Here is a 20898-nt window from a genome sequence, read left to right on the forward strand (position 1 = left end):
CTCTGCCTTTTCGAAAACCAGCTTGAACATCAGGAAGTTCACGGTTCACATATTGCTGAAGCCTGGCTTGGAGAATTTTGAGCATTACTTTACTAGCGTGTGAGATGAGTGCAATTGTGCGGTAGTGTGAGCATTCTTTGGCATTGCCTTTCTTTGGGATTGGAATGAAAACTGACCTTTTCCAGTCCTGTGGCCACTGCTGAGTTTTCCAAATTTGCTGGTATATTGAGTGCAGCACTTTCACAGCATCATCTTTCAGGATTTGAAATAGCTCAACTGGAATTCCATCACCTCCACTAGCTTTGTTTGTAGTGATGCTTTCTAAGGCCCACTTGACTTCACATTCCAGGATGTTTGGCTCTAGGTCAGTGATCACACCATCGTGCTTATCTGGGTCATGAAGATCTTTTTTGTATAGTTCTTCTGTGTATTCTTGCCATCTCTTCTTAATATCTTTTGCTTCTGTTAGGTCCATACCATTTCTGTCCTTTATCGAGCCTATCTTTGCATGAAATGTTCCTTTGGTATCTCTGATTTTCTTGAAGAGATCTCTAGTCTTTTCCATTCTGTTGTTTTCCTCTATTTCTTTGCATTGATCGTTGAAGAAGGTTTTCTTATCTCTTCTTGCTATTCTTTGAAACTCTGCATTCAGATGTTTGTATCTTTCCTTTTCTCCTTTGCTTTTCATTTCTCTTCTTTTCACAGCTATTTGTAAGGCTTCCCCAGACTGCCAGTTTGCTTTTTTGCATTTCTTTTCCATGGGAATGGTCTTGATCCCTGTCTCCTGTACAATGTCACGAACCTCATTCCATGGCTCATCAGGCACTCTATCTACCAGATATAGGCCCTTAAATCTATTTTTCACTTCCACTGTATAATCATAAGGGATTTGATTTAGGTCATACCTGAATGGTCTAGTGGTTTTCCCTACTTTCTTCAATTTCAGTCTGAATTTGGCAATAAGGAGTTCATGGTCTGAGCCACAGTCAACTCTTGGTCTTGTTTTTGGTGACTGTATAGAGCTTCTCCATCTTTGGCTGCAAAGAATATAATCAATCTGATTTCGGTATTGACCATCTGGTGATGTCCATGTGTAGAGTCTTCTCTTGTATTGTTGAAAGAGGGTGTTTGTTATGACCAGTGCATTTTCTTGGCAAAACTCTATTAGTCTTTTTTTTTTTTTAAACTTTACATAATTGTATTAGTTTTGCCAAATATCAAAATGAATCCGCCACAGGTATACATGTGTTCCCCATCCTGAACCCTCCTCCCTCCTTCCTCCCCATACCATCCCTCTGGGTCGTCCCAGTGCACTAGCCCCAGGCATCCAGTATCGTGTATCGAACCTGGACTGGCAACTCGTTTCTTACATGATATTTTACATGTTTCAATGTCATTCTCCCAAATCTTCCCACCCTCTCCCTCTCCCACAGAGTCCATAAGACTGTTCTATACATCAGTGTCTCTTTTGCTGTCTCGTACACCGGGTTATTGTTACCATCTTTCTCATTCCGTATTCCAAGGCCAAATTTGCCTGTTACTCCAGGTGTTTCTTGACTTCCTACTTTTGCGTTCCAGTCCCCTATAATGAAAAGGACATCTTTTTTGGGTGTTAGTTCTAAAAGGTCTTATAGGTCTTCATAGAACCATTCAACTTCAGCTTCTTCAGCGTTACTGGCTGGGGCATAGACTTGGATTACTGTGATACTGAATGGTTTGCCTTGGAAACGAACAGAGATCATTCTGTCGTTTTTGAGACTGCATCCAAGTACTGCATTTCGGACACACACCCACACACCACTAATAAAAGCCAGTTTCCCCAGCAGGAAAGGATAATGACAAGGTATTTTTCTCTATTGTAATAGCATTTCTAACTCCCACCCCTGTGGCCACAGCTGTCTCCTCCAAAGATGGAGCTCCGTCTCATACAGGACCTCAGCAAGCGCTGGGCATGTGTTTCCTCACTAGTAGCAACCACATACCCACGGGATGGCTGTTCCTATCCAGATTTCAATGAGAACCAATGAGAATAGTTTAACAGAGGCAAATTCAAAACAATAAAAGCAAGGTCTAAAGTGGATATAACAGTAAAACTCTTCTGTACGAAATCTATATTTACCCATTTCCCATTCACATAACACTATCCACAGGAAAACTGACAAGTGGTGGGGATTTTCAACCAAAACACATGGATTCTCTCCAGTAAGTTTGTCTAGTAAAGATTTTAAAACACACAAATAAGACCACAAATGTGTTTCTAGTATGAAGAAAAAAACAAAATAGATATATAAACAATTCACAATTATGTTATGATCTCAGTTTCCTTTAATTGTTTTTAAACAGCTAAAATCCCTTTGAGGGTAAAATAAATTAATGGAGAAGTCTCGAGCAGAGAAAAACAACTTACTAAAATTTCAACAATCACTTGTCTTCTCTCTTAGCAACACTTAATAGACAACATCATGTAATTATAGTAGTAATAGTTAACCCTTATTGGCCGTGTATAACATACCAGACACCATGGTAAGCATTTTACTGTCATTATTTCATTTAATATGATAAAAACACACTATATTAACAAACATTATATGATATAAACTTATGACAAAAATGACTGAATTAAAAGTTAACATATGATAAACTTGTATGATTCTGTAAGTTCTCTGATATATAACACAGAATTGTTGCTGTTTAAGCTGCTAAGTCATGTCTGACTCTTAAAACCCATGGACTGTAGCCTGCCAGGCTCCTCTGTCCATGGGATTTCCCAGGCAAGAATACTGGAGTGGGTTGCCACTTCCTTCTCTAGGGGATCTTCCCAACCCAGGGATTGAACCCTGGTCTCCTAGGGAAGCCATAACACAGAATGCGTGTTTAAAAAAGCATCTGGTTATTTGCTTAAAGTATAATCCTCCTCTACTCTTTTAGCATGGTATCTATATATTAATTGGCATGAACTAATTTGCTTTGAATCATCACTGGTACAGTAAAAGGGAGTAAGATTAGTATATCTGATAATTAATTTCCTTATGTTTTCCTAGTGAATAATAATTAATTTGGACTAAAATAAATTATATTTTGAGTTTCACCAACCCCATTTTTGTCACTAGTATCACCTTCAAATAAAGTAGCCTCAGTTAAATTTTAATATAATGTATTTTATTTTGTGGGTGTGATGGTCAGTTTTACATGTCTGTTTGGCATTGTACAGGAGACAGGGATCAAGATCATTCCCATAGAAAAGAAATGCAAAAAAGCAAAATGGCTGTCTGGGGAGGCCTTAAAAATAGCTGTGAAAAGAAGAGAAGCGAAAAGCAAAGGAGAAAAGGAAAGATATAAACATCTGAAGGCAGCGTTCCAAAGAAGAGCAAGAAGAGATAAGAAAACCTTCTTCAGCGATCAATGCAAAGAAATAGAGGAAAACAACAGAATGAGAAAGACTAGGGATCTCTTCAAGAAAATCAGAGATACCAAAGGAACATTTCATGCAAATATGAGCTCGATAAAGGACAGAAATGGTATGGACCTAACAGAAGCAGAAGATATTAAGAAGAGATGGCAAGAATACACAGAAGAACTGTACAAAAAAGATCTTCACGACCCAGATAAGCACGATGGTGTGATCACTGACCTAGAGCCAGACATCCTGGAATGTGAAGTCAAGTGGACCTTAGAAAGCATCACTACGAACAAAGCTAGTGGAGGTGATGGAATTCCAGTTGAGCTATTACAAATCCTGAAAGATGATGCTGTGAAAGTGCTGCACTCAATATGCCAGCAAACTTGGAAAACTCAGCAGTGGCCACAGGACTGGAAAAGGTCAGTTTTCATTCCAATCCCAAAGAAAGGCAATGCCAAAGAATGCTCACACTACCGCACAGTTGCACTCATCTCACATGCTAGTAAAGTAATGCTCAAAATTCTCCAAGCCAGGCTTCAGCAATATGTGAACCGTGAACTTCCTGATGTTCAAGCTGGTTTTCGAAAAGGCAGAGGAACCAGAGATCAAATTGCCAACATCCGCTGGATCATGGAAAAAGCAAGAGAGTTCCAGAAAAACATCTATTTCTGCTTTATTGACTATGCCAAAGCCTTTGACTGTGTGGATCACAAGAAACTGGAAAAATCTGAAAGAGATGGGAATACCAGACCACCTGACCTGCCTCTTGAGAAATTTGTATGCAGGTCAGGAAGCAACAGTTAGAACTGGACATGGAACAACAGACTGGTTCCAAATAGGAAAAGGAGTATGTCAAGGCTGTATATTGTCACCCTGCTTATTTAACTTATATGCAGAGTACATCATGAGAAATGCTGGACTGGAAGAAACACAAGCTGGAATCAAGATTGCCGGGAGAAATATCAATAACCTCAGATATACAGATGACACCACCCTTATGGCAGAAAGTGAAGAGGAACTCAAAAGCCTCTTGATGAAGGTCAAAGTGGAGGGTGAAAAAGTTGGCTTAAAGCTCAACATTCAGAAAACTAAGATCATGGCATCCGGTGCCATCACTTCATGGGAAATAGATGGGAAAACAGTGGAAACAGTGTCAGACTTTATTTTTCTGGGCTCCAAAATCACTGCAGATGGTGACTGCAGCCATGAAATTAAAAGACGCTTACTCCTTGGAAGGAAAGTTATGACCAACCTAGATAGCATATTCAAAAGCAGAAACATTACTTTGCCAACAAAGGTTTGTCTAGTCAAGGCTATGGTTTTTCCTGTGGTCATGTATGGATGTGAGAGTTGGACTGTGAAGAAGGCTGAGTGCCGAAGAATTGATGCTTTTGAACTGTGGTGTTGGAGAAGACTCTTGAGAGTCCCTTGGACTGCAAGGAGATCCAACCAGTCCATTCTGAAGGAGATCAGCCCTGGGATTTCTCTGGAAGGAATGATGCTAAAGCTGAAACTCCAGTACTTTGGCCACCTCATGTGAAGAGTTGACTCATTGGAAAAGACTCTGATGCTGGGAGGAATTGGGGGCAGGAGGAGAAGGGGATGCCAGAGGATGAGATGGCTGGATGGCATCACTGACTCGATGGACGTGAGTCTGAGTGAACTCCGGGAGTTGGTGATGGACAGGGAGGCCTGGCGTGCTGCGATTCATGGGGTCGCAAAGAGTCGGACATGACTGAGCGACTGATCTGATCTGATCTTGGCTAGCCTTTCCCTCCCCAGTTATTCAATAAAACACTAATCTAGGTATTTTTTTAGATGTGATTAAGATTTCTAATCAATTTTTATTCCAAGCAGGTGAAAAGGCCTTAAAAGCAGAACTGAGGTTTCCCTGGCAAAGAAGACATTGCACCTGTGGCCTGCTCTTCCGGTCCTAGAAGTAGAAGCTCTGGTACCATCTTGACTCTACCCTTCCTCTCTGGCATCCAATCCATCACCACTTCCTGTCCACTCATTTTTCTCTCAACTGCCAGTATCCTTGTCCAGGTCTCTATAATCTTATAAAACTGCATACCATCCTACCTGGTGCAATTGCTTTAGACTTCTCCATTAATTTATTGCACCCTACTCCCCATACTTGAATTCACCAGCTATACAATCAGCCCACCAGCTGTCAAAATCCAGCTTTAACATCTCTGATTGCCTAAGGGGAAAGGAGCCTATCTTACCATTTTTGTATTCACAAGCACTTATCAAAATATCAGACACACAGTAAATGTTGGGTAAGTAGGAGTCAATCCTCCAGAACATAAGAAGCATAGATTCTTCTTAGGTGGGCAAAGTTGTGGGGGTTTATTATCATTAAAGCCAGGGGAAACAGTCTCTAGGTATCTTACATTTGTTTTGGCTCAGAGAGTCTTTTTTTTTTTAATAACAGCTTTATTGAGGTATAATTGATATACAAGGAACTGCACATACGTAATATGTACAACTTGATGAGTTGGATATATGCAAACACCCATGATATCATAACTGCAACTAAGGTAATAGACTTATAACACACCTCCCAGAGTGTTTGCTTGTGTTCTTTCGTGTGTGTGTATGGTGGGGTCCTCTCTCTTTTATCATCAAGAAGTCCTAATTTTGGAGAGTCAGTGAAATCTATGGGGTTTCTCCTTATAAAAATACATTTTACATAATTTCTGAGATTTCATGGACTTTCTAGAACCCACTCATCTACATATTCCCCTATGGTCCATGGACCCCAAGTTAATCTCTGAATAGAACCAAGTATTGCAGATTCAAGTTTGATTTTAATTCCTTCTGGTTTTGGTCTCAACTTCCTTTCCTTCTTCTGGATCATTTTTGCACCACCATCCAAGCATCCATATGACCTACAGAAACTAGCTATTAGTCCTCACTGAAAGAGGTCTTCATCTACAAGAGTATTCAGTTCTTACAAAGAAAAAGATTTCCAAGGACATTATTGTTCTGTTGTTGTTCACAATAGACCACCCTGGATTGCAGGTATGTGTAACAACACTTTCTACCAAGATGGTTACCCTTTCACCTTTGAAGCCCTATGTTTGCTGTTCAAGATAGCTATGAAGATGGGGAAATGGAAAAACTGGGGGACTGTAATTTAAGCAAAGTCAAGGAGCAATTCATTGTACTGCATAAAAGAAGCCCATACCTTCTGACATCCAATCCAGAAACTACTCTTGAGACCCAGCCACCTTCCCAGTATCCACATGAAAAGTTTTCACATTAGGCTTATCCAAGCCCCTGTGTAAAGTCACCTGAAAATAAATCTTTAGAGCTCAAGATACAAACAAATAGAAGAATATTACTCATGGTTAGCAAAGACAAAATTCAACTGAATCTGAAAAGGAAAGAGAAGAGAGAACTAGCAGAGGAAGCTGTAATTGCATGAGGGGCCAGTTCTTCAGAAGTGGCGACAAAGACAAAACCAAGGAGGGCCTGATGAGCTGTGTCATGATATTGTAAGACATTATGTTTAGGCAGCAGAAAGTCTGAAATAAATGCTTTGCTTACAAAATCATTTTGATCAGAATCTAATAAGAGAAAGAAAAGGAGAAGCTTGGAAGGTTTCTGTCAATCAATCAAAAAAAGCAATTATCTAGGAACCATCTCTATAAGGTGGCTGTGCTAGGCACTGTACAGCCTGAACTGCTCACTAAAGCACCTGTCATAAGGCCTTCATTCTTTACACAGTTGGCCAGAGCTCTGCCACACACTCCTAATTTTTTTGTTCTAATTAAGAATTTTCAAGGGGAATAGAACTAAAACTACCGTGCCACACATGACAAAGAATTGTGATAAAATCAAGAACAATGTAGAACTCTATAGATCTCTCCATTTCTTTCAAATAAGAGAGACTAAAACTTCACTCCTTAAGATTGTCTATCAGTCACAAAGGAACTCCCAGATACACTGTTCCAGAAACATGCTCTGTGTGACTTTAATCACAGCATTTCTCCTATTGCACAGAGCACATGTCTCCATGTATCTCTCACTGGAATGTAATCTTCAAGAGGGCAAGTTTAGTTCTCACTTGTTTTTAAATCCCAGAGCTGATGCAGGGTCTCACTTGCTACTTATGCTGACTGCTCGTGCATGTGCGTGCATGCCCAGTTGCTTCAGTCATGTCCAACTCTTTGCAACCCTATGGACCGAAATGCTGCCTATCTGAGTCATTTCTTCAGGTGGGAGATACAAGTAATGCTTTTCACTGTCTAGGATCCAGTTCCTCTAATGCCGACTGAGGAAAGGCTGCCAAAAAGTTTAACTACAACAAAGTAAGATGATTCTGACATCTACTGCTATGCTCTCAGCAGTAGAATCTCTTAAAAGAAGCTCACACAGAAGGGTACAATATTTCAACTTAAGCAGAGCTTTAAATTTTTTTGCAGGCAATACAGTGTTCTCATTTCTAAAGTGGTCATTTGAATGTGTTTCTGAGCATCTCACCTCAACAGCTCCCACTCTTTTACCTCCATGTCAACTTCCTCACTGCTTCTTTGCCTACATTTATGCTATTTTTTGTTCATCTTTTTTATTATTGCTGGATTTCATCAAGATAGTTTGGCTCTATGAGGACAAAGAATATGTCTGTTTTATGCACACTTGCATTCATGGGTCTAATCCAATGCCTCACACACAGTAGGTGCTTAATAAATATTTGTTGAATGGAATAAATTACTTGAGAACATATTTCTCAAATAATTTACAGAAGAGTAATTGGATAAGATGTTCTAGAGGAAAAAGAAGATTGTTTTGTTGACCAAGTCATACTGAATTAAATCAATCAAATTAATGTTATTTTCCCTCTGGAATACTGGTGTATCTAAAGCTCTGAGAACTCTTACAAGAGGGAAACCATTGAATATTATTCAACTCAGCATTTCCCAAGTTTATATGATAACAAAAAAACTTCCTAAAAGAATTACCTGATAAGATTCTGTAGATTGTGTTCTAGAGAAAACACTTTGGGAAACACTGCTTTAAGGGCTAAAAAAAGACATTGGACCAGGCTAAGAGATGCGAGTATCTATTTTTCTGTATTCACAAAGCCGAAGACAGTTTCTCTGATCTCTCCAGAAAGGAACAGAACATTTTTCTAATTATCTATTTACTCTCACGGACAACCATCTCTACCCTTTCACTTTCCATCACCAAATGTGAATTCTCAATTCCTTTTCATTGGCTCCAATCACCATGTAGCATTAAAATGTTCTGAAAAGCACAGCTGGTTTCATATTGGATCTGCTTTAAAAAGAAGCCTCCAGGCAACTGGTTTCAACTCGAAATCAGTATTATCAACTGGGGGTTAACTTGACTTTTTTTTAATTTACATTTAATTATTAGTTAGCATCACTATTTTGAACCAAAATTGTTTATTTTACAAAAGCATACCTAGTGCCTTTCTTGAAATCTGTTACCCTCAACTGAGACATCAGGACATTCAGGCAGGTAATATGTCTCACCATCATTGTGAGGTGTAATGTAAGTAATCTGTCAGCAACAACTGTTAAGTAGAAAAGTTAATAAGTGACTCAAACACACACACACACACACATACACACACACTGCTGCTGCTGCTGCTACTGCTGCTGCTAAGTCACTTCAGTCGTGTCCGACTCTGTGCGACCCCATAGACGGCAGCCCTCCAGGCTCCTCTGTCCCTGGGATTCTCCAGGCAAGAACACTGGAGTGGGTTGCCATTTCGTTCTCCAATGCATGAAAGTGAAAAGTGAAAGTGAAGTTGCTCAGTGGTGTCCGACTCTTAGCGACCCCATGGACTGCAGCCTACCAGGCTCCTCCGCCCATGGGATTCTCCAGGCAAGACACTAGTGCCATTTTAATGTCATTGCTGTAATAACATCAGTTTTACTCAAATTCCAATATGATTTCCTAAATGTGAGTGGAAGAAGAGAAGCTACCAGTTCATCTTGAAATGTTATGTCTATAATATGTGTCTGTGACTGACATTCCATTGAGAGTTAGAGAGATTCTTAATTTATTCCTGAGCAGGAAAAAAATGGAAGGAAGGAGGGGGAAGGATGAAGGGAAAAAGACTATCAAAATCTGGGAGGACCTCTGACTGTGTCCTTCATCTGTATATTCCATACGCCATGTAGATGATGACACAAAATAACTGATAGAAAAAGTAAGTCCCACTAACTCTTTTACACATGCTTTCATTTAGGGGAAAATGTATTTTTTCCACATAGCTTTTTGAAGATTTCAACCACTGCACAAAACAAGATGAGCCTATGTTGTATTTAATGAAATTGTTCATACTTTTGAGTATATATGGGGTGCTAGTGGCTCTGAGCAGATTCCAGAGTATCACCAGTTCTACAGCATTAAATAAGCAATTCTATTTCAGCCAGAAAGCTACATAGGGCTGTTCTCTAAGTAGAAAATACATATACATGTTGCGTTCACTACACTTCAAATGCTACACTTGCTTGCTTCAAAGCAGCCCGTGTTGAGGTCACAAAAGCGAAAGTTAACTACAGTGAGTCAAAGGTGAATGTTTTAACAAACATTTAATAAATCACACCCAAAGTCTGGAATCTTTGTGGAAGTGTGAAATGGACAAAGGATTCACGTCATCTCTAACTTTTGGCCCAGTATTCTTTCCATTCACTTTTTAAAAGTCCATTTGGATAGCAGGCCAGAGTTGAAGGAAACCTCCTTGCTTATGGCACTTGCAAGGTGAAACTGAAAATTTCTAACAAAGCTCACAGCCTTGAGGAAAATTTCAAGTGGCTTATGGCCTTAGTTTTTTCTTATTTCCCCACTCATGATCAGACAAAATTGAAGGACAGATTCTGCCTTCTGCTCTGTAGACTGAATTCTATTCTCACTGGAGACCATAGCTGGTGACTTGAGTATTTTGCTACTCATTTATCTGTGTAGCCCTCTATTTAATGGACTCAAGATCTGCAAAGCACATTCTACGGAAGAAGTCTGTACATTAGCTGATGGGATGTGTGGGTGTGCACACATCAGACAAAGAGAAAAGTTACTCTGCATGCAATGAGCCACATCATCTCAATTCTTTTGCAGAAGAGGTTTTTTTTTTTTTTTTCTTTTTCCTTTGTTTTCACAGCTTGAATATTTTGCTGAGTTTTCAGGTTCTTGGTTTTCAGTAGGATCCAACAGGTGTGGGAAAGGGCCCCATGCCCATGACCAGGGCATCACTTACCAGATCTCTACCCCTCCTAATAAACATTTGTCTTACGGGTGAGGGTGGCTTGTCACTGGCCATGATTTCAGAGAAAGGCTTCATAAAGCCAGCCATGTTAAGACCAAAATAATGTCATTTAGTGTCCAGGGGGAGGTTGAAAAGAGGATTAGAGGCAGGCAGGCAGGCAGGGTATATTAAAGGAGTCCATGACTAACAGGGTGTGACAGAAAAGAGTTTTATTCTTTTCAACAAAACAATTCCCTAGGGCTGGGACCATTACTCCACTGTGCCTTTATCACCCTGGAATTTTTATGGTTATTTTTGATGAATTCACATTTTTGTAAAGGCTTTTTGAAATAATGCCAATTTTCAATTTTTAATTAAAGTCGTAAATAATCTTAATTCTGCTTTAAAAGGGTTATTGTTTCTTACTTTTTTAAATCATTGCTGCCAGGAAATATTCCAAATACCAAGCCCTGATGTGAGTTAGTAATTAGAATCTCTCTGAGGTCTAGTAACATTCTACCATGTAAATACTACACACCAATACACCAGCGCAGGGTTTGAAAATGTGATTGACTGATTTCAGGTTTATTAGCACTGCTTTTCCTGGGAGTGACATTGCCTCTTTTTATTGGATAGAGCCACTTTCATCATTTTAATTTCCATGAATTAGTCCATCAAAGATCCACACAGGATTTTTAAAATCTTCAGATTAAAAGGCCAGGTTAAAATTTGGAAAGTAAACACAGTAAACTCGTCACTAAGGATTAAGCAAATAATGTCGGCCAAATCCAGTTTAGTCACTTGCAGGAAAGAGTGAACAACAAAAGCTGAATCACTGGAGTGATAATACCTCATTTCACATAAGACAAAATTAAGAGAATATTGTAATATTTGACATTAGATTGTAATTCTGCCCCTTGAAAGTATATCCTTTTATCCAAATTGTCTATTAAAGGTTCTTAAAAACTGTTTACTAATTTATAGTCTTAAGATCTATTATCTTCTTTAAATTAGTGCTTCAAACATCTTTCACAGAATCAAAACTACTTTTCCCTTATAAAGAAGCTGAAATAATCTGTGTTTGAGCAATATAAGCTATTAATAACTCCTAAAAATATCACATTATGTTTTCATACCTACTGTCAACCTGGGTTACTCTCTTGGGTTGACTATCATATTACTGCTTATTTGTCTACATGTGAGACTTACATTCTGTCATGTCCACAACAATTGTTATTCTCTATGAAGGTGCTCTTGAATCTTATAACAAATTTGCTAATACAGTAAAACCTCATGCAAGAGGGTTTTTTGTTTAAGAAACACACTTATTATTTCAAGTTTACAAGATACACATGGATAATGACAAAAACCATTAGACAGCGGTCCTCCTAAACAATTAACAGTATGTCATTATAACAATGGTGTGTTATTTTAAGAATATTAAACATCCTTCTTACAACTTTATTCTTATTATTAATTCACTTAGTTCCTTTGCTGTTTTAAAATACAGGAACATATTCCAATCCATGTTGAATGATCATCTATTATGATATGTTCATAATGATCATCTATTATCAGTTGACTGGGATTCCAATTAAAGAGATTTAACTATACTTATGTGGGCTTTTCTAGTGGTTCAGACAGTAAAGAATCTGCCTGCAATGCAGAAGACAATGGTTAGATCCCTGGGTCTGGAAGATGCCCTGGAGAAGGGAATTGCTATGTACTCCAATACCTTGCCTGGAGAATTCCATGGACAGAGAGCCTGGCGGGCTACAGTCCATGGGGTCACAAAGAGTCAGACATGACTGAGTGACTAACACTTTCACTTTCACTTTCAACTATATTTATAGGGGAAAACTAAATAATTTTAATAACTGACTTATAAGAGTGGGCTTGTATGCTATTAAGAATATCTATTTTTAAAAAAGAACTTTTATCAAATTTTTCTAACTGGACATTTTTCTAACTCACAGTGGAGAGGTCAAATTATTTCCGTATATGAGCCCTCAACTGGCATTGTGCCACCACCTTCCAAGGAAGAAAAAGCTTAAGTAACAAAAAGATTACAGAGCATATCCCAAAATAAAAGAACTAAATCCCTATAAATCATAAAAGAAGGAAAGATTCTGGTTAGCTTGAAGCCATGGTGACCTGAAAACCATGCCATAGAGTTTAATAAAACCATAGGAGATCATAGGCATCACTGACTCAATGGACATGAGTCTGAGCAAACTCCCAGGAGACAGTGAAGGACAGGGAAGCCCGGTGTGCTTAATGGGATCGCAAAGAGTAGGACACGACTTAGCAACTGAACAACAGTGTTCAGTCACTTGAAATAAGTTTAGTCTTAAACTTCCCTTAAATTTGTTATGAAGGACTCTTAAATGAATTAGGTACCCATCTAAACACAAGTGAAAAACCAAGGTCAGGTCAACATATTTTCTGCCATAATCAGAACATACTTTTTAGTCCCAAAATTTACAAAGCTCTGGTATTAGAAAATGCCTGAAAGGTAGTAAGCTCTTCGTTCCTCAAGATGTTAAAGAACAGTATTGTCAACCACTTGCTCGAGATCTTATGAAGTCAGGAGGATAAGTCAGGTGGGTTGGCAGGCTGATCTTTAACATTTCTTCCAAATCTGAGAGATACTACAGCTTTTAAGAACTCTGAGAGGTGCACTAAGCCCTCAATGATGTCAAAAGTGATGTTAGGTTCAATTTCTTTCTCAGACATTCATATATAGTACCTATTAAGAAACGTGTTTTTTCTAAGCTTAAAGGGAACAATGCTCTATACATACTCATCCTACCATCTTCATCAGAGCTAATAATTTTAGCCAATTGATATTTTATGTTTTGTATTGATATTTATTAAGCACTTATCACCAGAAAGAGTATTTGTTGTGTTGCTTTCCCAATTCAATTTTCTTTACTATTTGAACTTGATTTTGTTACTTTCCAGTTTTGGTGACTTTCACCAATTTCATCAACTTCTATTATATAAATCCTCCCCAGAAATTCATAGCTGATTACATCAGCTATGAAAATCACAGCCTTGCTACTACTTCATGAAAGACTTCTCTACTCAGAGTCAAAAATATGTTACACTTTGAGAAGCATTAGGATTACCAATGTCCCACAGAAGCTCCCAGTACTGCAAGAGGAATTTAAATGTGCTTTTCCTGGATGGGTAAATTTTCATTTAAAATTACCTTTTTCCTTGCTTGCTGATCTTTGGAAGAATGTGCCTTCACATGCTTTCTTAAGGAACTTGGGTCTGTGTAGCGTTTGGTGCATCCCGGAATTTGACAAGCATAAGGTTTCTAAATAAGAAAGAAAGAAAGAGCTGTGGTTAAATCATAAAGGTAACTGAGGAAGATTTACTCAAAGACTATTGACTTCAGAGCATGAACTGTTGCCAACTGATTGATGTGAATTGCTATGTGATACTCATGCATTTTAATTAGAAAGCCCAGTAAGTTTGCATCAAGGCAAAGAGAATAAACTTTCAAGAAACAAAGAGATGGCTTATCTTTGAAGATTTTTAAGAGACTGCTACAGAAAGCCCTCTTGCCACGAAACCTCCTGTGGCATTTTTCAATATGAAAATTATTAGTATCTCCAGTCATACTTACAATTATGTTCCCCTGAAAACAATCTCTGGTACTGTCAGAAATTAGGAAACACATATTCTTTAAGAGTTCAGGTATAAAGAAGCTGTAGAAAAGTCCAGAAAAGACTGGTAATGTTTCAGAAGAAACCTGATTCAGAAAGAGAGAGGGAGAGAATTAAAAGGGAAAATTAGTGGAAAGTAAGTAGAAGACAGCAGGTTTCAAACAACAGACACATGAAAAATCAGCTAAAGAAACATTAATATTATTAGTTGCAGAGGAGTCCTGCTGTTAAGCCTAGATTAGGTGAATAAGTTCTTGGCTGAGCACGATGAGAAAGCAAACAAGTTCTGGCTACTCCAATTCTCCCATGAGCCTAAGAGATGTAAGGTGCGGAGCCCAAGACAGAGTCTAGAATCTTTTTTATTTTTATGACCCTGGTGATTGGTACATGATAATTAGGAATGACTGAATGAGAGCATTGCACATTGATTCAAATTTTAGCAACTATTCTTACTGTAACAACTAAATTCAAACCAAACGTTCGGGAATGTGACTTTTACACTGTAGAATAAATAAAAACTTTCTTAAGAAGTGAAAAAAAAAAAAAAACCTAGAAGATTAACTGCATTAATAAGATGTATTAACTGTCACTCATCTACTTAGTATCTCATCTGGTGAGATATTAAATTTGTGCCTACATGAGGTGAAATGTGAGGAAGAGAACTGAAACTGTCTCTACAATAGAGTTCTCACTTTAGAAACATGCTATTCTATCGACCAACCCCACTTCCCCCAAAACTCAGGTTGTTTTCCTTACTATTTATATTTTGTTCCTGTTTTCATGCACTTGCTTGTCATTTTGTAGGCCAACATTTGTGTGAATTATATTATCTGCTTTCTAAAAACCATATATGTGTTTCACTTTCTTATTGCTATTGTTGCTAATTTTTATTCCAAGAACAAGACAAAGTCATGAATATATAATTTAGTTTGACAATCCTAATTTGAATTCTAAGATTGAGTATCTGATGTGTTTGTTTATTGACTAGCTGGCTGATTGAATGAATGAATCACTCAGCAGCTCTTTCGCTTCCATAATGTGCTAGACATTGTATCACTATCAGGGATCTAACAATGAACAATGGATGAACCAGCCTCTCAATAAGTCACAGTTTCTGCCAAATGATGAGCCAATTATGGGCTGAAGTCATCTGCCAAGACGTTTCCATTGGGTAAACAAAGGTTTTCTTTAACCTGGGAATCTTTCCTGGGTTCACACAGTTTTTTCCCCCTAGTCTTCCCTTTCCTGCCTGGAGGGGAAATAAGCCAACATCTTTACTGGCAGTCATGTTATGACCACATAAGTTCATGTTTTGCATTAGAGATGCTGTATATAAAAACCGGGGGGAATATTAATGCATTATATAAATTGATGCCGTTATTATTACAATAGTCACCATTACTTGGGTTGGAGAGATAAGAAATAGTTAATGTCATTTTGGATTTGATTTTGAGATACTCTTGAAAAAGGCTTGAATACTGATCATTCCTCCCAGCTAGCTTTTACTCTCTCCCCTGTTATCAGCCACCTGGGATCAGTATGCCAAAACAGCAATGCCAGGGATTGGTCTAAGTGGTACAAGTATACTGGTCATTTTAACTCAGATTATCTAAGCTTTAAATGGCATGTTACACTTCATCAAACTATATTCTTCATTATTTTCCATTTATACTATAAAATTATTCCCCCTGTTTAGACATTAAGATGCTAATAGAGAAATGATTTAATAACACTTTCCAGGGTTAGAATTATGGACTCCGTCATCTTTATGGGCAAATCATTTTCCTAGAAGTAAAGAATCCATTTAATTGAAGAAAGATACTTTATCTAAAATTCTGATAGTATTAACATAAGGAGTTATTAGCATAAGGAGTACTTAATAAAAGGGAATGTGGACCTAAATTTTAATAATAAATTCTTCAAGCAACAAGAAGGTAGTTTGGATTTCAAAGAAAAAAATTATGGTTTTAAAAGATTTAATGGAGAAATACTTAAAAAAAAAAAACAGTTAAGTTTTAAAAGCTACTGCATTGAACTGAATCATGAAATTATTATCTTAGGTAGTTTTTCTCAAAAGTTTTCCAAAGGGATTTTTTAAATTCAAAATGACTTTAGAAAATGCTCTTGGTTTGATTAGCTAAAATTAGCTTCAAGCAAAGAAGGGTATTGTAGAACCATAACACTTAGCCTCACAATAGTTCTTTCAAACTCCAGATAACTAGCTAGAGTAGAAGCAATTTCTCAAGACAATCTTGTCTCATGAATGTTCATTCTTCCATGATAAAGTTTAATGACAAATTGTAAAATTTATAAGATTCTACCAAGACCATTTTAGACATACAAAATAGGGTATTTAAACATAATTCATTCTCTTTCCTATTTCTACTTTTAAAAAATACTGCTATTCACCAAATTTATTCATTTAATATTCCATTCTGTTGGTCCTAAATTCATTGAATTCAATTCAGCTAGAACAGAAAGGGTCCATCTTATAGCCACTTTACTCTAATTATATTTCAGATGTTTACTAGGCAAACCATCACATTATGTATATTAGGATATAATTCTGTTTAGAAAGGTTATATGACATATAGATAAAATGACTGCTATCAATATGACTAATAGCGACTAATATAAAATTTAATAAATATGTCAGCTATAACATCAGAAGAATCTTAAATATGTATGAGAAGGTGTGTAGAAATAACAGTATCTTTTCAAAATTCAAATTCTGAAGTAGTTTAATAATAGACATCAGAATGTTAACACTGAAAAAGTACTGTCATGAATACATTACTTGCAAGAATGTGGGATAAGAGATCTGTGATGTGTATAATACATTTACCCTGATGGCTTTGTTAAGTGAACTAAAATTACATACAGTCCACCTAGCCTCATGTAAAAAAAAATGGCATCAAAACCTGAGAAATGCAAAGGAGGACGATCAACATAATTGAGAAAACAAAAGACAGAGTCATGGAAAGGGCATTAGCAAGTGAACACAATGTTTCAGCACTAAGAGAATTAAAGCATAATAATGAAAATAAATTGTTCTCATAGGTTGTATGCCAGTAGATATGTGGCTGTTAACACAGAGGAAGAGTGATGAAACAGGACCCTTGGGAAAGATTTGCTGATTCTTTTTAGATCACTTGAAGGTGAAAATACCAGGTGGTTTCTAAAGCAAAAGGCCAGATTCACTTTCAAAAAGCAGGCCAGTCTCAACGTTCTTATGTCAAGAAAAAAAGAACTAAAATAGGAAAAAAAAAAAAGTGCTTCCTGTTTCTAGCAATAGAGTATCTTATCTATCTTAGTATATCTTGATATCTGAATATTTATTTTAAGGTCCAACCTCTAGCAGTCATTCTCTGTACTAAAATCTGCTATATATAACAGCCCTTAAAGTGCCTCTGCTTTATATACGAACTCTTTTGTCCCAGCAGCTGTAATATTTAGGATAACCTGTTACTATAGAAAAAGGAAAAGAGAGAACCAAACAGGGCCCCTTCTGGCTCTCTAGCAGGTTTCACCGCTGCCCTTGGCCTTGTCCCTATAACCTGCAGGTCATAAAGCAAACACCTCCACCACCCCACTATCACACGGGCACTTCCTCACACCGGGACTCGAGGCTGGAAGTTGGAAGGCTCCTGCCATTCTTACAGTGTCCAGATGTGTCCTCTGGTGCTTGGCGCGGTCACTGGAGTTACTGAAGGCCTTCTGACAGCCCGGATGCTGGCACAAATACGGCTTCTCGCCTGTGTGGCTCCGCAAATGAATCTTGAGATTTTCGAGCCTCGAAAAGGCCTTCTTGCAACCTTCAAACTGCAAAAAGAAAATAATTTTTGGTTGCTGAGAAGGACCTTGAATGTTTGGGGTTGTGGGGGACAGGAAAAATAAATGTCCTTAGTTTGTTCTTAGCCTATAACAAAAAAAAAAAAAGAAAGAAAGAAATCCAAATAGTAACAGTATTACTTGTAAAAATATCCATATGTTTGTGTGAACTGCATTTTTCTACTGAATATACTTGCCACTTTCCATACCAGATTTGTGTCCCAAACTGATTTTTGTGATTACTTATGTCAGAGAAAATTTGCTGTGAGCCATCTGGCTTGGTTAATAAAAATACAGTAAAGCATGTCTTAAAGATTTGTTTAAAAATTAACACACTTTCATTTCCAAATTGGTCTAAATTGAAGGAATCAGGAAGGAAGAAACTTTTTACAACTAATAAACTAATAACAACAAAAGAATCAGAGTGATGTTTGAGAAAAAGAAGTAAATTGAAGACCCAAGAGTTAGAGATGAAAAGGACATGTGTCTGCTGAATCATTATGATAATAAGCTTTCTTAATTCTATCTTAAGTGGTTTTCAACTTCCAAGAGTGACCTTTTTAATATATAGGGTGACGCCAAGCCTAATGAGATAAAGTTTTTAACATGCTTTTAAAAAGGAACAAGAAGACAATCCATCTAGTACAAAATCATATTCCAACTAAAGTTATAGTTTTATTTATCTCTATTTTTAAAGAAACTTTGTTATCTGGTTCTTGAAGAATTGTAAATGAAAAGTTGAAGATCTTAAGAAATGTTTCATTGGTTTGTCAGTAACATTTATTGATGGTAACATTTACTTACTGTCTTCTGTGTGCAAAATATCAGCTACTATAAGAGAGTCAAAGTGATTTCAATCCTTGAAGTGACAGTCTAACAGAAAACATGTTAGAGAATGCCTACATACGAAGCGTAAATGTGAGATGGGTGTTTATCCTTTAATTCTCTCTTTGGTGCTCAGCCCTGGAATATATATGTCCCTTCAGCAATTTTGATGCCATTAGAGTTCCCAGTGCAAGGGAAAACTGTAATTTAAAAACTACAAGAACAAAACATAATATGTTTAATGCAATTAAGAAGCATTACATCTTAGAGAGGAATGTAGGGGTGGTAAGGGGAACAGAAGTAAAGAATGTTAAATTGAAAACAGTTTACATTAAAAATTAGCAGGTATAACTTAAACTTACTGCAAGAAATGTTATAAAATTCCTCAGTTCTCTTACTTTTTATCAATACAACAGATTAGTACATTGCTCATGAAGGGGTGACCCAGAGTTGGGTCAGGTTTTGGTTATTTCCATTTTTACCTTTATGTAGAGGATGAACAAAGGAGGAAGAATAACTAAACATGTCACAACACCATCTATTTAAATAAGTTGTCTAGATTTTGCATGCTAGAATATTTTAAGAAATTTATGAAAGTTGCACTTATTTTTGATTGAGAGTTATACATGTTTCACAGACATATGTTGGTTTATTTCAATTTTGATATTTTGCTTAAAATAATTCTAGTGTTTTCCTGATTTCTATTTCACATAAAAGTAAATTTAGCCTGAACAGAAGATGATTGCTGACAAAGCCAACTACTTTTCAAAAGAATGAAAGGCGTATCATGTTATATCGCTAGAGGGAGAGAGGAGTTAAGTGTTTATTTCTGCAGGTTTTCAAGTGGTTCTCATGTTTGAGAATCAGGGGGCTCAAAAGTAACCCCCAATTCATGGCTAAGAGGCCCCTGCCAACCAAACCTCTGTTTTTAAGGTTCACTCTGAATGACAATTCAGTGTACACTTCTGCTGTAACTCAGTTTGTCTTGGAATCACCTGACAGACCACACTTGGGTCTAAAATGAGCTTATGGTTTTGGACACATCAAGCCTGTAGCCCAGTTCCTAGCAAGGCTGTTTTGCAGGGTGGGCATCATTTTATAGAGGTGCATACCCAGATCTGAGTAGGCCCCAACATCCACTATCTTCTAGTGATAGAAGTCACTAGATCTAGTAATCTAGTCACCCGAGATCTTGATCAGAGAAAAGCCTGCATTGTCTCAGCACCAAGATTGGAGTGGAGAATCATTTTAGAATAGCTTAATGAGATTTCTGTGAGCACCAGAAAAATAAGACCCCTGGATCTACCACAGAGTGATTAGACGGGATCCCAAAGATGCCCCAGAACTAATTCCAACTGCCTACTTCATCAGATGTAAACTAAATGTAGACTAGCATTCCCAAGGTCTCTTTAGTTAAATGTCCACGTAAATGTTCAAAGTCAGAAAATTGTTAGTATTATTGTTAACAGAAGCAATGATCAAACCAAAGAGCTTGCTGCATTCCAAGCAAATCAGTGAAAAATGAACTATATCTCATAAAATCATGACCATTTTTTTAAAATAGCAAAGGTGGAGGAAAATATGAGCACCCAGATTGAAAATAACATCAAAAAGATTATCAGTAAAAGCATGCAAATCCAGCTGATCTCAAATATTTCCTCTGTAACAGTGAAGCCCAGAAGACAAAAGTCTTTGTAGTATGTGTACGGGCATTATACAACTTTCAGAAGAAAAGATTAAGGACTGAAGGGATTTGATCCTACTGAGTTGAATGACTAAAGGCTAGAGCAAGGCAACCCCATGTACTGGGGGCTCATAAAACCATTACCCACTCGCTCTTATTGAAGAAATTCACTGAGAAGAAACCATGCTGCTGCTGCTGCTGCTAAGTCGCTTCAGTCGTGTCCGACTCTGTGCGACCCCATAGACGGCAACCCACC

At 37.5% G+C, this 20898-nt stretch overlaps 1 protein-coding gene across 5 annotated transcripts in view; it reads right to left on the reverse strand.

Moving 5' to 3' along the window:
- GLIS3 (GLIS family zinc finger 3) overlaps positions 1–20898 on the reverse strand; it is a 499055-nt gene that overhangs the window by 100905 nt on the left and 377252 nt on the right. For 4 of the 5 annotated variants that reach the window (XM_070375837.1, XM_070375835.1, XM_070375838.1 and 1 more), the window contains 3 exons: positions 17963–18124; positions 14263–14388; positions 13840–13950 (listed from right to left, as the gene is read on the reverse strand). In XM_070375837.1, the coding sequence (XP_070231938.1) occupies positions 13840–13950; positions 14263–14388; positions 17963–18124 (399 nt within the window). The remainder of the gene's footprint in view (positions 1–13839; positions 13951–14262; positions 14389–17962; positions 18125–20898) is intronic. The other variant, XM_005896757.2, reaches the window with a different exon arrangement.

The sequence above is a fragment of the Bos mutus genome, chromosome 8 (assembly GCF_027580195.1).
Source record: "Bos mutus isolate GX-2022 chromosome 8, NWIPB_WYAK_1.1, whole genome shotgun sequence".
NCBI lineage: Eukaryota > Metazoa > Chordata > Mammalia > Artiodactyla > Bovidae > Bos > Bos mutus.